The sequence below is a fragment of the Schistocerca nitens genome, chromosome 4, assembly GCF_023898315.1.
Source record: "Schistocerca nitens isolate TAMUIC-IGC-003100 chromosome 4, iqSchNite1.1, whole genome shotgun sequence".
In the NCBI taxonomy this organism is placed as follows: Eukaryota; Metazoa; Arthropoda; class Insecta; order Orthoptera; family Acrididae; genus Schistocerca; species Schistocerca nitens.
Genome location: NC_064617.1, coordinates 84,014,203 through 84,028,353, shown reverse-complemented (window position 1 = coordinate 84,028,353; position 14,151 = coordinate 84,014,203). Strand labels below are relative to the sequence as shown.

Below are 14,151 nucleotides of genomic sequence, written 5' to 3'. Positions count from 1 at the left end.
TTCTTACAGATCCTCATTGTGTTTGGAGGGTTTCAGAGGTACAGGTATGAGGTATTGTGGGAAATCATGGAAATCAATTGGTTTGGTGGTGGTGAGACACATCAGGTGGGGAGGCAACACGTTATGTGTGCTTACAGAGCCCCATGGTGGTCGGAGGGGTTTCAGAGGTACAGACTTGAGGCAATGCAGCGACCTCTGAGAAGAACAATGGGCTAAGACGCCCTGTTTCGAGACGGTAATGCCTGTCTGGATGGAGCTGCCCCAGAGGACGAAATACTCGCAGGGCTCGTCAGCGAGGTTACCTAATCTGAATCCTACAAAGTTTCTGTACGTGTCGAATTTTAGCCCCTCACCTGCCACTGAGGACTCGTGAAGACCTGCGCACAATCCTCATTCAGAATTGGAATTAACTACCAACAGAGCTCTTGAACCTCCTCGTAAACAGTATTGCACATTGCTATCTAGCGCGTGTTTGAAAGTGGCATACATATTGCTCATGAACTCTTTTCTTGTTGTGGAAGAGGATTTACTAGTTACTGAATGAGGCAGCAAAGAGGCTAAGACAGTGGACTCACAATCCAGAGGATGGAAATTCGGGAACGAATACAGTCGTCCAGACTGAGGTTTTCTGGGGTTTTCCTAAACCACTGTGGGCAAATGCCAGGATGATCACTTCGAAAAGTACACTGCTTCCCTAAATCGATGTCGCGCTCCATATCTGATCGTTCCAACGTCGACCGTACAATAGAAGGACAAAAGTCATGGAATAATGATACGCGTATAAACAGATGGCGGTAGTATCGCGTAGACAAGGTATAAAATGGCAGTGTACTCGCAGAGCCGTCATTTGTGCCCAGGTGATTAATGTGAAAAGGCTTCTGACGAGATTATGACCGATGGTGGGAATTAACTAACTTTGGTAGTTGTCGCTAGATGCGTAGGACATTCCATATCGGAAATCGTTAGGGAGTTCAATGTTCAGAGCTCTACTGAGTAAACAGTGTGCAGGGAATACCAAATTTCATGCATCACCTCTCACCACTGACAACTCAGCGGCCGACGGCCTTCACTTAACGACCGAGAGCAGCAGCGCACGTGTAAAGTTGTCGGTGCTAATAGACAAGCAACAAGGCGTGAAATAACTACAGGAATCAAAGTGGGACATACGACGAACGTATACGTTAGGACAGCGCGAAGAAATTTCGTGTTAATGTTCTATGGTAGCAGAGGACTGGCGTGAGGGCCTTTGTTAACAGCACGACATCGCGTGCAGCGCCTCTCCCCGTCTCGTGACCACATCGGTTGAACCCTAGACCACCAGAAAGACCTGGCCTGGTCAGATGAGCCCCAATTTCAGTTGGTAAGAGCTGATGAAAGGGTTAGAGTGTGGTCCAGGCTCCACGACGCCATGGAACCAAGTTGTGAACAAGGCAATGCGCGAGCCGGTGGGGGTTCCATAATGATATGGGCTGTGTATATGTGAACGTGCTGGGTCCTCTGGTCCAACTGAACCGGTCATTGACTGGGAATGGTTACGTTCGACTAATTCTGAGACAATTTGTAGCCAATCATGACTTCATGTTCCCAAACAGTGATGGAATTTTTATGGGCAACAATGCGCCATGTAACCAGTGAAGAGAACAATTCGAGGGCCTGGCGTGAATTCCAACGAACATTTCTGGTACATACTCTAGAGGTCAGTTCATGAACAAAACCCTGCACTGGCAACACTTACGCAGTTATTGACGGTTATAGTGGCAGCATGGCTCAATTCTAGGCAGGGGACTTTCAGCGTCTCGTTGAGTCCATGTCACGTCGACTTCCTGCACATGCTGGGCAAAAGGAAGATCGAAGACGAGATTACGAGGTATGTCATGACTTTTGCCGCTTCAGTGTATAATCTTCTTTATTCCTTAGTTTCATTATTGTAATTTTTGCATTATGTACCTCAATTTTTGCCTTTCCTTATTACATATACTACAGAAAATGTTACACTTTACCTTGTTCTGCATTTCGACTTACTTCTGGTGAAATACGAGGGCTATTCGGAAAGTGAGAAACGATCGGTCACGAAATGGAAACCACTGTGAAAATCCGGCAGGGTTGATATTGAAATCAATCCTATTGTTGAAGTTATTACGGTATAGGACGAATAATTCTTGATTTTTGAGACTTTATAGATCATGAATTTTCGGTATATGATATAATTAGAGACGAGAATGTAAAACGTATGTAATAATAAAGTGTAATTGTAGGCTTTCCATAGACGTTTCGGGCAGTTTCTCTAGTATGCCCATCGGTTGCATCAAGATGCTCTTTTCAGTTGTGAGCACACTGTGAGCAGGGAGTAAAAGGTGCCTAGAACAACAATGTCTCCCACCAAGTAGGAGGTCCCAATGAGAGGCTTCGCCTTAATGAATGCAGCCCACCTAACACAACTGCCACGAACTTCCTTCTTCATGGCCATTCTCAGCCGCACTCTGCAGGGGCAGTGAAGACACTCCTGCAGCCTTCTCGATGGGAAGTGCTCGATCACCCACAACACAGCCCTAATTGGCTCGTCCTGAGTATCATCTCTGTTCACATGAAGCGCTGGATACGAAGACAACACTTGGGCGCAGGCTACTTGCTATACACCAGCGTAGCGAATTATCGCAAAAAACACAGGAGGCTGCCTTCTATAAAGATGGTGTTGGAAATTTGGTATAACGCTCCGACAAATGTCTAAGTCGGAACGGCGACTATGTACAGAAGTACCTGGAAGGTGTAGCTAAATGTGCAAAGAGAACAGTTTTGATTTTCACTGTAGTTTCCACTTTGCGACCGATCGTTCCTTACTTTCTGAACAACCCTCGTATACCCACATTTGGTGACTGTGATAAACTTTTGGACACTGATGTCTTATTGTTACTGTGATGGACGAAACGTAGGTACACAATTTTAAAATTATTTATTTATGTTTATACTGCACTTTTCAGATAATGAAGATTTTGTTATTTTGATAAATTAGGTAATATGACTGTCGCATATGCTACTGTAATGACAGAAGCAAAAGGCGTTACCTTAGGAAGAGGTGGTGGGTTCGCTTCCACATGCAGTCCAGTGAGTTCTATCATGTTTGGCAGATTGGGTCGAGGGTAGTTTACACTGAAGTGATTGTTGATCAGCGTCAAGCTGAAATTTTTTTCAGTTTCATAAAGTGATGGACTGTCAGACCCGAAGTGTTTTCTCTGGATTTCTTCTTGATCCGGTATCATTGCATAGAGATAGCGATAATTCATGTAGAGCCATACACACGTCATGTAAAGTCTCTCCCAGAATGACATGCGGTGTGAAAATGCAACATGCGCGTCTGTGAGGTAGGCGGGGTTGCTGGGGTTGCCATCAGTCCAGTGGCTGGGGATAATCGCCCCGACGGTGACGTAGCCGATGAGAGGTGGGGAGCCCACTTTATGAACCAATCCGTAGAAACACGGCGTCAGCAGTCGTTCCATAATAACCAGGTCGAATTTTGGAGCTGACCTGTAACAGATTTGTGTATTACTGTGCTACTGCCTCTTGAAATAACTGAAGAAATATTGGATTAATCTAACAACTACAATATGCGACTTAAGATACACAGCGAGACTGTCATCACGAAAACAGAAGAAAAAAATATGACAGTGACTTATTCAATTCACAGGGATGCGACGGAATAAAAGGAATACTCTTGTGCAGTAACGTAATTTCTATTGCTTGTTTAATAACTCCTGTAAGCACTGATTTTGTCTGTGATGTCTGTACGCATTGCATAGCTTCTACTGGCCTCTTTCAATTCAGATAACGCGATTTCAATTCTTTTTTAAATTTCGCGCTTTTGCTACAACTTCTCATTTGGCTGTCATGAAAGAGATGACATGAACAGCTGGCATTATAGTTCACCCCCTTTTATCTGGTCATCGCTCGCGACAGAGAGCATCTGGCAAATGCTGCGTCAAAGCAGATTAATAAAAGAAGTGAGCTTTCATTTATAGTTCTGTTGTTCCAGGTATTTCAAAAATGGTTCAAATGGCTCTGAGAACTATGGGACTTAACATCTGAGGTCATCAGCCCCCTAGAATCTACAACTACTTAAACCTAACTAACCTAAGGACATCACGCATATCCATGCCCGAGGCAGGATTCGAACCTGCGACCGTAGCGGTCGCGCGGTTCCAGACTGAAGCGCTTAGAACCGCTCGGCCACACCGGCCGGTAAAAGATGTGTCTCCAGGCATACTGCTCAAATACCCTATAATTTCTCCCATAGTTAGCGACCATGGTATTTATTTATTTATTTATTGCCAAATTATAGACCTGTTACCTGATGTTTAAAACAGGTCATACATCTTACAATTTTCGTTTTTCATCTTTTTACAGTTTTCTTTCCTTTTGTTTTATCTACAACATTTACACAGAATGATACTTTTCAAAATAACAATAATTTAAGGTTGAAATATAAATAAAATTTGGTTGTTTTTTAAGAAGAATATAAAAAGAGGATGGATGAGAGATTTGTCTGTACCATCATCGAATGTGACTGACGGTGAATACCTCGGAATGGTTTCTTCGAGCCGTTGACCGCCAGTCTCACACACACACACACACACACACACACACACACACACAAACACACAAACACACAAATGGTTATTATTAGAGAAATTATGTCGCTTATCCTATCTATTACTAATCTTATGTATTAACTACTTTAGGTGCCCATCCATGTACAGCATTTGGTGTTTTCTTGGCTAGATTGCCAGGACTTTTGCTTATTTACTGTCACATCTCAGCTTCCTCCTCCTGTTCCTCCTCATTGTCACTATTTTCATTTTCACTGTGGGTATCGTTGTCCATCCTCTTGAGATTGCTGTTACATTGCACATAGGCATGTCTGTAATGTCGTGGCCACATATACTCTTCATGTGTTGTTTTTTAAATACTGTTTGTCAGTGCGTTTAATTGTGCCCATTGTTCTTCGTCTCTTATTGCTGTGTATATATCTATGTCTGTATCTGTGTAATCTAAGTGTAGTGTATGTCTATTGTTCGCTTACTGCCCGCAGAAAAAGACAGTGTGTTCTGGGTAACCTTTTTCCCCGCATGTTCATGTAGGTGTCTGCCTCAGACTCACGCGGTTTAAGTGCGTGGGATAAGGTCTGTGTCCGGTTAAGAAATGTACCATACTGCGGCTGGGATCGATATGTTTCATTCTCCCACTCACCTTGCCATGTATCCAAACGCCAACTTTTAAGGTGACGTATCGTCTCTATGGGCACACCGGTTATTGTACCTTATCTAGTCTCCCCACCTTTAACCAGAACCTTGCAGCTCTGTATTTGATCGTGATATCTATGGGGCATATACCGAGCACCACACACAGTGCATCCGCTGAGGTGGTACCGAAGGCTCCAGATAGCCTAAGTAGGACACTTCTCAGCCCTCGTCTGACGGATGCTTTGTTGGTGACCACGTTCAGTCTAAGTGCCCACGTGCTAGCTGCGAAGCGGAGTACTGATTCGAAGAGCGCACAGTGGTATGTACGTATGACCGGTAGAGGTAGTCTGTACTGTTTTGAATTTAGCCTCACCAGTTTGTGTAGTATTTTTTCTGATTTGTCTGTTGTTAGCCTTATGTGTTCGTGGAAATTCAATTTTTCATCTATGTGTACCCCAAGATAGCGCGTAATGCGTGCTCGTTTGATGTTTGTGTCCCCAATTTTAACCGAAGGATTCCTTTGGAGTGATCCTTTCAGTAAAGTGTATGTTGTTTTGCTTTCGGCTATCCTGAGTTTGTTGTTGTGACACCACTGAGTAATTGTTTGTAGTATTCCACTGGCTTCCTCTTCTAACTGGGCTCTGTTGTTTTCAGTGACTACAACTAATAGGTCATCTACGTAGGCGACAATTCCGTCTGACCTGTCATCCCCATCCAGAAGTTGTAGGAGGGGTTCGATTGTTATGTCCCAGAAGATGGGGCCGCAGATCGACCCTTGAGGTCAGCCTTTGGTAATTCTTTTAATTACTTTCCGACTGTCCATCTGCCATTCGACTACTCGGTCTTTACAGTAGTCTAGAAAACTGTTGTACAGTGACTGCGGTACCTCCAGATGTCTTAGCCTCTGAAACAGTGTGGGCCACTCCGACAATGTCAATCATTATTGCCATGGCGTATTTCTGTTTTGTGGTGCTAACTATGTGCAGGGCCTGGTTGATGGCATCATCTATCTATTGATCTGCCAGATCTGAAGCCGAACTGGTGTTGGCTCATACCCCTGAGAGCTCTGTGTGTTTACGGGCGCTTACACAGTAGCTTCTCCTGAATCTTTGCTAGGGTGTTTATTAGCCATATTGGCCTGTAAGTCTTTGTATCTGAAGGATCCCTGTCCATTGATTTCTTAATAATGACTGCTTTGGAGGTTTTCCATACTGTAGATACCCTGCGCAGCCGTAAGGCATCGTTCAGTAACGTTGTTAGGAACGTGGTGATCTGCGGTGCTAGTTTTTTCAGTGTTTCCGAATGGATAGCATCTGGTACAGGTGCTTTTTTGTTTCTGAGCTCTGAGATTGCTAGCGCAACCTCTTCTTGCGCAAAAGGACAGGTGACAGTTGCAATGTTGTATGATGTGTATAGGTTTTCTCTTAGTGTTGCATGATCTTGTGTGTCTGTATCGATCACGTCGTCAGGGAGCAGTTTATACAGCAGAAACTCCACTGTATTCCTCCATCCCCTCGTCATCGTGCCGTCATCCTGCCTTAGCGTTCCCAGAACTAGTGGGGTTTTTATCTTCTCTGTCAATATTTTGTATGGTTCCCCCATATATTTTACTCTGTGTTGTTACAAATAGCTCCCATTGTTGTCTACGCGTGTTGTATAGGGTCTGTCTATATAAGTCTTGTGCATGCCTATATGCTTCAAGTCTTATTCGTCTTTCCCTATCTGCTATCGCCGATATAATATTCGTTTGCATCTTGTTTGAGTCTCGTGAGTTCGTTGGTCCATGGTACTGGTGAGCAATTTGTGTTCTTTGCTGTCGGTATTGAAGTGTTTTGTGCATGTTGTATTACCTGTGTTAATTTGTGTGCTCTATAATCGATACTTCCATTTATGTTTTCTAGATCGTGTCGTTAGATAATTTCCGTTAATTTGTTCCAGTCTTCTTTGTGCAACAGCAAGTGTCTGGTGTGTGATTTGGTCATTGTGTGGCAAATGGTTCAAATGGCTCTGAGCACTATGGTACTCAACTTCTGAGGTCATTAGTCCCCTAGAACTTAGAACTAGTTAAACCTAACTAACCTAAGGACATCACAAACAACCATGCCCGAGGCAGGATTCGAACCTGCGACCGTAGCGGTCTTGCGGTTCCAGACTGCAGCGCCTTTAACCGCACGGCCACTTCGGCCGGCTGGTCATTGTGTTCTGAGTGTGAGTTAGTGTGTATGTTATGACATTATGATCACTACTGGTTACGTTGTCGTGCACAGTCCAGTTTGTTACGTATGCCATTGCTGCATTATATGCCAGCGTCAAGTCGATATTACTGCTGGTACCTTCGAACCCTGCATATGTTGGTATAGGTCCTTCCGTATTCATTACATGTAACTGTGTGTCTTGTATTAGGTCGGTGATTATGCGTCCTCTGTCATCTGTTCTGTCTGAGCTCCAGAGGGTCGATCTGGAATTAATGTCAGCACTTATCACTAATTTTTTGCATAACTGTGTTACCTTAATTATGTTATAAGTTCTATTTAGAATTACTATTGCAGCCTTACAGTCATTGCTACCTGTTATTGTGGTAGCATGTTTTGGTAGACGTATCAGTTGCCCATTTCTATTATAAGGTTCTTGAAACTTCCTGGCAGTGTGCCGGACCGAGACTCGAACTCGGGACCTTTGCCTTTCGCGGGCAAGTGCTCTACCAACTGAGCTACCCAAGCACGACTCATGTCCCGTCCTCACAGCTTTACTTCCGCCAGTACCTCGCCTCCTACCTTCCAAACTTTACAGAAGCTCTCCTGCGTATCAGCGCACACTCCGCTGCAGAGTGAAAATCCCATTCTATGAGGTTCTTGTAAGCACATGATGTCTGCTTGCAAGTCTTGTGCCTTTTTAGGGATTTCCGCGCTGACTGTCGTACTATTTTTTGTATTATGTTGTAAGATATTCATTTGTTGTCTATGTGTTCTGGGTGTTTTACGTGTACAAATCATTTACTGCCAGTCTGTGAGTAATCGAAATATGTTCGTCCGTGATCTATATATATTTTGTCCAAGTCGAATGAGTCTGACCTGCGCCGGCAGACCTGGAGCATGAGATCGAGCAGCGGCTCTGCTGATGTAGGGATATTTTCTGTCTTTAGGATGATTCTGTCTGTTTGCTCAGTTACTGGAAAACAGAGAGAATCTCTCTTTGGTTGGCACAATCCAAGTAGCATCCGCTGCGCTGTCTGCAGTATCTCTTTTTTCTCTAGCCTACTTAAAAGTAAGTTAAGTTCTAAATTATCGTAATTAGGTGCAGCTGGCTTGCTGTTGGTGCTGGTTTCTGTTGCTGTCTCTGAGGTGGTACCAGACGGATTGTGGCTTGGTGTTGGCCGCTGATTGGGGGACATTTTAAGACCTCTTTGGGATGTCACACGGTTACTTTTCGTTTTGTCACACGCCTCTTCAATGAGGTTTGCCTTCACACGTTTTTCACTGATATTAGTGGTGCTTGCTGGCGTGGTGTCGGCGATGGTGGAGATTTGTATGGGACTGACTGTATGTGTTATGTTGTCTTTGTTTGTGTTTGGATTGGAGGTTGTTGCTAGACGCACGTTGACATCGTTGCAAATGTCACATGTCTCTCCCTCAGATTTGTCCTCATCTAATTGGTCTACTTTTATAAGTCTGGGTCCGGTAGTTTTGAGTTTTGTATCGGTCTGTGGCCTGAGTGTTTCGATGTGTTTTGATTCAGGGACTCCGTGCCTGTCTGTTCCTTGTTGATTTTTCCCGGGGTTAAGAGTGCCTCCCGAGACAAATTTTACTGGTTTGATGTACTGGTATGTCACTGAACCAGCAAATGCAAATCTAACCGATCCTGAATCTACACATCACTTATAGCCTCTCCCAACACAACTTACATAGTGTGCCTGTCATAGACAACGAAATCCGCCCTAAAATTTTGCTGTCAGATTTCACCCACACCTTCCCATCAATTCTTATATCTGAGTTCTCTCCTGTTTCCCCATTTTATCCTTTTCTTTCACTTCCATAACCATGGTCTGACCTCCATCCTAGTCGCACTTACCCCAAACTCAATGCCTCCTGCGATCCACTGTCCGACACGTCACTTCAAAATGGCTCTGAGCACTATGGGACTCAACTGCTGAGGTCATAAGTCCCCTAGAACTTAGAACTACTTAAACCTAACTAACCTAAGGACAACACACACATCCATGCCCGAGACAGGATTCGAACCTGCGACCGTAGCGGTCGCGCGGTTCCAGACTGTAGCGCCAGAACCGCTCGGCCACCAGCGGCCGGCGACACGTCACTTCTCCCACATATTAGCCCACCAATTCCATTACCGGATCACTTTACAACACCACTCCAGACTCCTACTCCCGACTTACCCTTCCTCAGAGCACACCCTACAGCCTGGTTCAGTGAACTGATTTCGTTCGCTCTTACCATATCAACTACCATCAATTTTTGTGCTTTAATAGGCAACAAACAGTTTTTAACAGCTTCAGAGTACAATCTATCTCCTAATAATTTTAAAAATATATATACTCGTATTTCGTTTCTGTTTTATATTAAAAATTGTATCGGTTCGCTTTGTAACATTAAAATACGGTATTAAACATACTGTAACACTTATATGTAACTGTAAGTTAAGTAGGTAGAGAGTGAGTATTGTACTGTTGGTAGAGGAGTTTACTGGGTGAAGAAGAAGAATGTGAAGTAGGAGGAGGAAAGGAAAAACGCAAAGCAGATGAGAAGACTGAAGGCTAATAGAGCAGCTACGTACTTTATGAACTCCTGCATCTCTGGAGCATTCAGGTCGCCCTCGCAAACACCAGCTCCTAACCGCTTCCATGAAAATACCATGTCGATTCCAGTCCAACTGGCCATTACCATCCAATCAGTGGCTTGTCTCAGATACTTGTATGAGTCAGATATATCAATTTCTGTGAAGTTGGCAATGCTTTTCTGGAAGCAGAAATAATCATAATGTTATGATGGTTATTTACTCGCATTTTCAGAGGAAAAAAATATTGAAAATGTTACATTTATGTAAGTTTCATAATTACAACTATTGTAGAGTTCCCTGCAGTTTCAACGTATATGTAGAAAAGTGTTTGGTGTAGCGTGCATTGTGGCATTGTCGACTCATAAGAAGAGTTTTCCCAGACTATGCGGCTACATATGAGGGATGTTATCCCTTAAAAATCCAATGAATTTTCATCGCACGTGGACGAGACGGTTAGCGATAATCCTTCGCAATGGAGGTAACAGTTATCAAACGGAAAAGTATCAATGTTTAAGGTCAGTAAGTGGTTCCTACAAAGTGATCGAAGCAGATTCATCGATGCATTGTGGTTGTATTTTGTGATATATCATGTGCATAAGTTGGTAGCATTTTTCCATGAGTTTAGTAAACGCAATAGACACACGTAGCAGAGACTTTAGTCATCAATAATATATACTCCTTCGCTATTTAAAACTACACTCCTGGAAATGGAAAAAATGGTTCAAATGGCTCTGAGCACTATGGGACTCAACTGCTGAGGTCATTAGTCCCCTAGAACGTAGAACTAGTTAAACCTAACTAACCTAAGGACATCACAAACATCCATGCCCGAGGCAGGATTCGAACCTGCGACCGTAGCGGTCTTGCGGTTCCAGACTGCAGCGCCTTTAACCGCACGGCCACTCCGGCCGGCCCTTGGAAATGGAAAAAAGAACACATTGACACCGGTGTGTCAGACCCACCATACTTGCTCCGGACACTGCGAGAGGGCTGTACAAGCAATGATCACACGCACGGCACAGCGGACACACCAGGAACCGCGGTGTTGGCCGTCGAATGGCGCTAGCTGCGCAGCATTTGTGCACCGCCGCCGTCAGTGTCAGCCAGTTTGCCGTGGCATACGGAGCTCCATCGCAGTCTTTAACACTGGTAGCATGCCGCGACAGCGTGGACGTGAACCGTATGTGCAGTTGACGGACTTTGAGCGAGGGCGTATAGTGGGCATGCGGGAGGCCGGGTGGACGTACCGCCGAATTGCTCAACACGTGGGGCGTGAGGTCTCCACAGTACATCGATGTTGTCGCCAGTGGTCGGCGGAAGGTGCACGTGCCCGTCGACCTGGGACCGGACCGCAGCGACGCACGGATGCACGCCAAGACCGTAGGATCCTACGCAGTGCCGTAGGGGACCGCACCGCCACTTCCCAGCAAATTAGGGACACTGTTGCTCCTGGGGTATCGGCGAGGACCATTCGCAACCGTCTCCATGAAGCTGGGCTACGGTCCCGCACACCGTTAGGCCGTCTTCCGCTCACGCCCCAACATCGTGCAGCCCGCCTCCAGTGGTGTCGCGACAGGCGTGAATGGAGGGGCGAATGGAGACGTGTCGTCTTCAGCGATGAGAGTCGCTTCTGCCTTGGTTCTGCCTTGGTGCCAATGATGGTCGTATGCGTGTTTGGCGCCGTGCAGGTGAGCGCCACAATGAGGACTGCATACGACCGAGGCACACAGGGCCAACACCCGGCATCATGGTGTGGGGAGCGATCTCCTACACTGGCCGTACACCACTGGTGATCGTCGAGGGGACTCTGAATAGTGCACGGTACATCCAAACCGTCATCGAACCCATCGTTCTACCATTCCTAGACCGGCAAGGGAACTTGCTGTTCCAACAGGACAATGCACGTCCGCATGTATCCCGTGCCACCCAACGTGCTCTAGAAGGTGTAAGTCAACTACCCTGGCCAGCAAGATCTCCGGATCTGTCCCCCATTGAGCATGTTTGGGACTGGATGAAGCGTCGTCTCACGCGGTCTGCACGTCCAGCACGAACGCTGGTCCAACTAAGGCGCCAGGTGGAAATGGCATGGCAAGCCGTTCCACAGGACTACATCCAGCATCTCTACGATCGTCTCCATGGGAGAATAGCAGCCTGCATTGCTGCGAAAGGTGGATATACACTGTACTAGTGCCGACATTGTGCATGCTCTGTTGCCTGTGTCTATGTGCCTGTGGTTCTGTCAGTGTGATCATGTGATGTATCTGACCCCAGGAATGTGTCAATAAAGTTTCCCCTTCCTGGGACAATGAATTCACGGTGTTCTTATTTCAATTTCCAGGAGTGTATCTGCCAAGGTTGGGATAATTTTTCGATTCCACGACTGTAGAAATCACATGGTTTTGAGGCGAACAAATTGTCGAGCCATCTTCGGAGCGCAATTTCATCTGGGAGGATGGTTCCTTGAAGGTTTTTCGGCAGAGGCCGGAAAAGGGTGAAAATCTGAGGGCGCAAGATCGGGTGAATGAGGTGGGTGCGGAATGACTTCCCAACTCAACTCCTGTATAGTGTTTTTTGTCAGTCTAGCAGAAAGCGGGCGGCGTTACCGTGGCGTAGCATCGCTTCACACAGTCTCCCTGGTGGTTGGTCCTGTATACGTATAGTGTCGGAAGTTCCATGCGGCTTTTCGCGGTTGATGCTGTAGTATACAGAGAAGTTGCTGCATTAGAAAATTGCAGCGAAATGCAGAAAGATCTGCAGCGGATAGGCACTTGGTGCAGGGAGTGGCAACTGATCCTTAACATAGACAAATGTAATGTATTGCGAATACATAGAAAGAAGGATCCTTTATTGTATGATTATATGATAGCGGAACAAACACTGGTAGCAGTTACTTCTGTAAAATATCTGGGAGTATGCGTGCGGAACGATTTGAAGGGGAATGATCATATAAAATTAATTGTTGGTAAGGCGGGTGCCAGGTTGAGATTCATTGGGAGAGTCCTTAGAAAATGTAGTCCATCAACAAAGGAAGTGGCTTACAAAACACTCGTTCGACCTATACTTGAGTATTGCTCATCAGTGTGGGATCCGTACCAGTTCGGGTTGACAGAGGAGATAGAGAAGATCCAAAGAAGAGCGGCGCGTTTCGTCACAGGGTTATTTGGTAAGCGTGATAGCGTTACGGAGATGTTAAGCAAACTCAAGTGGCAGACTCTGCAAGAGAGGCGCTCTGCATCGCGGTGTAGCTTGATCGCCAGGTTTCGAGAGGGTGCGTTTCTGGATGAGGTATCGAATATATTGCTTCCCCCTACTTATACCTCCCGAGTAAATCACGAATGTAAAATTAGAGAGATTAGAGCGCGCACAGAGGCTTTCAGACAGTCGTTCTTCCCGCGAACCATATGCGACTGGAACAGGAAAGGGAGGTAATGACAGTGACACGTAAAGTGCCCTCCGCCACACACCGTTGGGTGGCTTGCGGAGTATAAATGTAGATGTAGATGTAGATGTCTGCAAGACGTCTCAGTTGTTGACAGTAAGTGTCAGCAGAGATGGTCACACCTCGGGGATGCATTTCGCAGTACACCACACCGTCGCTGTTCCACCAGGCACATAAAATTATCTTTTGGGGATGCGCCCAGGTCTTTGTGCGAGGGGTGCCCGCTTCGTTTGAGCTCAACCATTCCTTTCCTTTTCCAAAGACACCATTTCTCGTCACTAGTAACGATACAGGATACGAATGGTCGGCGCTGCCCATGAGCCAGTTGGTGAGCAGGTAGAGATGCACATACCCCACCCGTTGATTTTTGTGGTTTTGGCTTAAGAGCATGCGTTACCCTCACACCCGATTTTTGAACCTTCCCCACTGCATGCAAATGTCGCATCGCATTTGTCAGTTCTCGAGTGCACTGACTTGGCACTTCATTTCCTAGCGTCCACAGATCCATTCACTATCTCCAAATGACAAAATGACAATATGTCAACTAAAATACCAACAGCGTACTACAAACAAAAGACGACACTCGATTAATGAACCCATAGCAACCGGGATACAAACATGTAAAACAAAACCGCTACGAACTTATGCACCACTATAATCGCACAATAACGTAGAACACCGTAG

General features: G+C 45.5%; 1 protein-coding gene across 1 annotated transcript in view; it reads right to left on the bottom strand.

Moving 5' to 3' along the window:
• LOC126252609 (UDP-glucosyltransferase 2-like) overlaps positions 1–14,151 on the bottom strand; it is a 60,149-nt gene that overhangs the window by 21,113 nt on the left and 24,885 nt on the right. Inside the window, exons 3-4 of the mRNA XM_049953510.1 lie at positions 10,026–10,207; positions 3,063–3,522 (exon numbers count right to left, since the gene is read on the bottom strand). Coding sequence (XP_049809467.1) covers positions 3,063–3,522; positions 10,026–10,207 — 642 coding nt within the window. The remainder of the gene's footprint in view (positions 1–3,062; positions 3,523–10,025; positions 10,208–14,151) is intronic.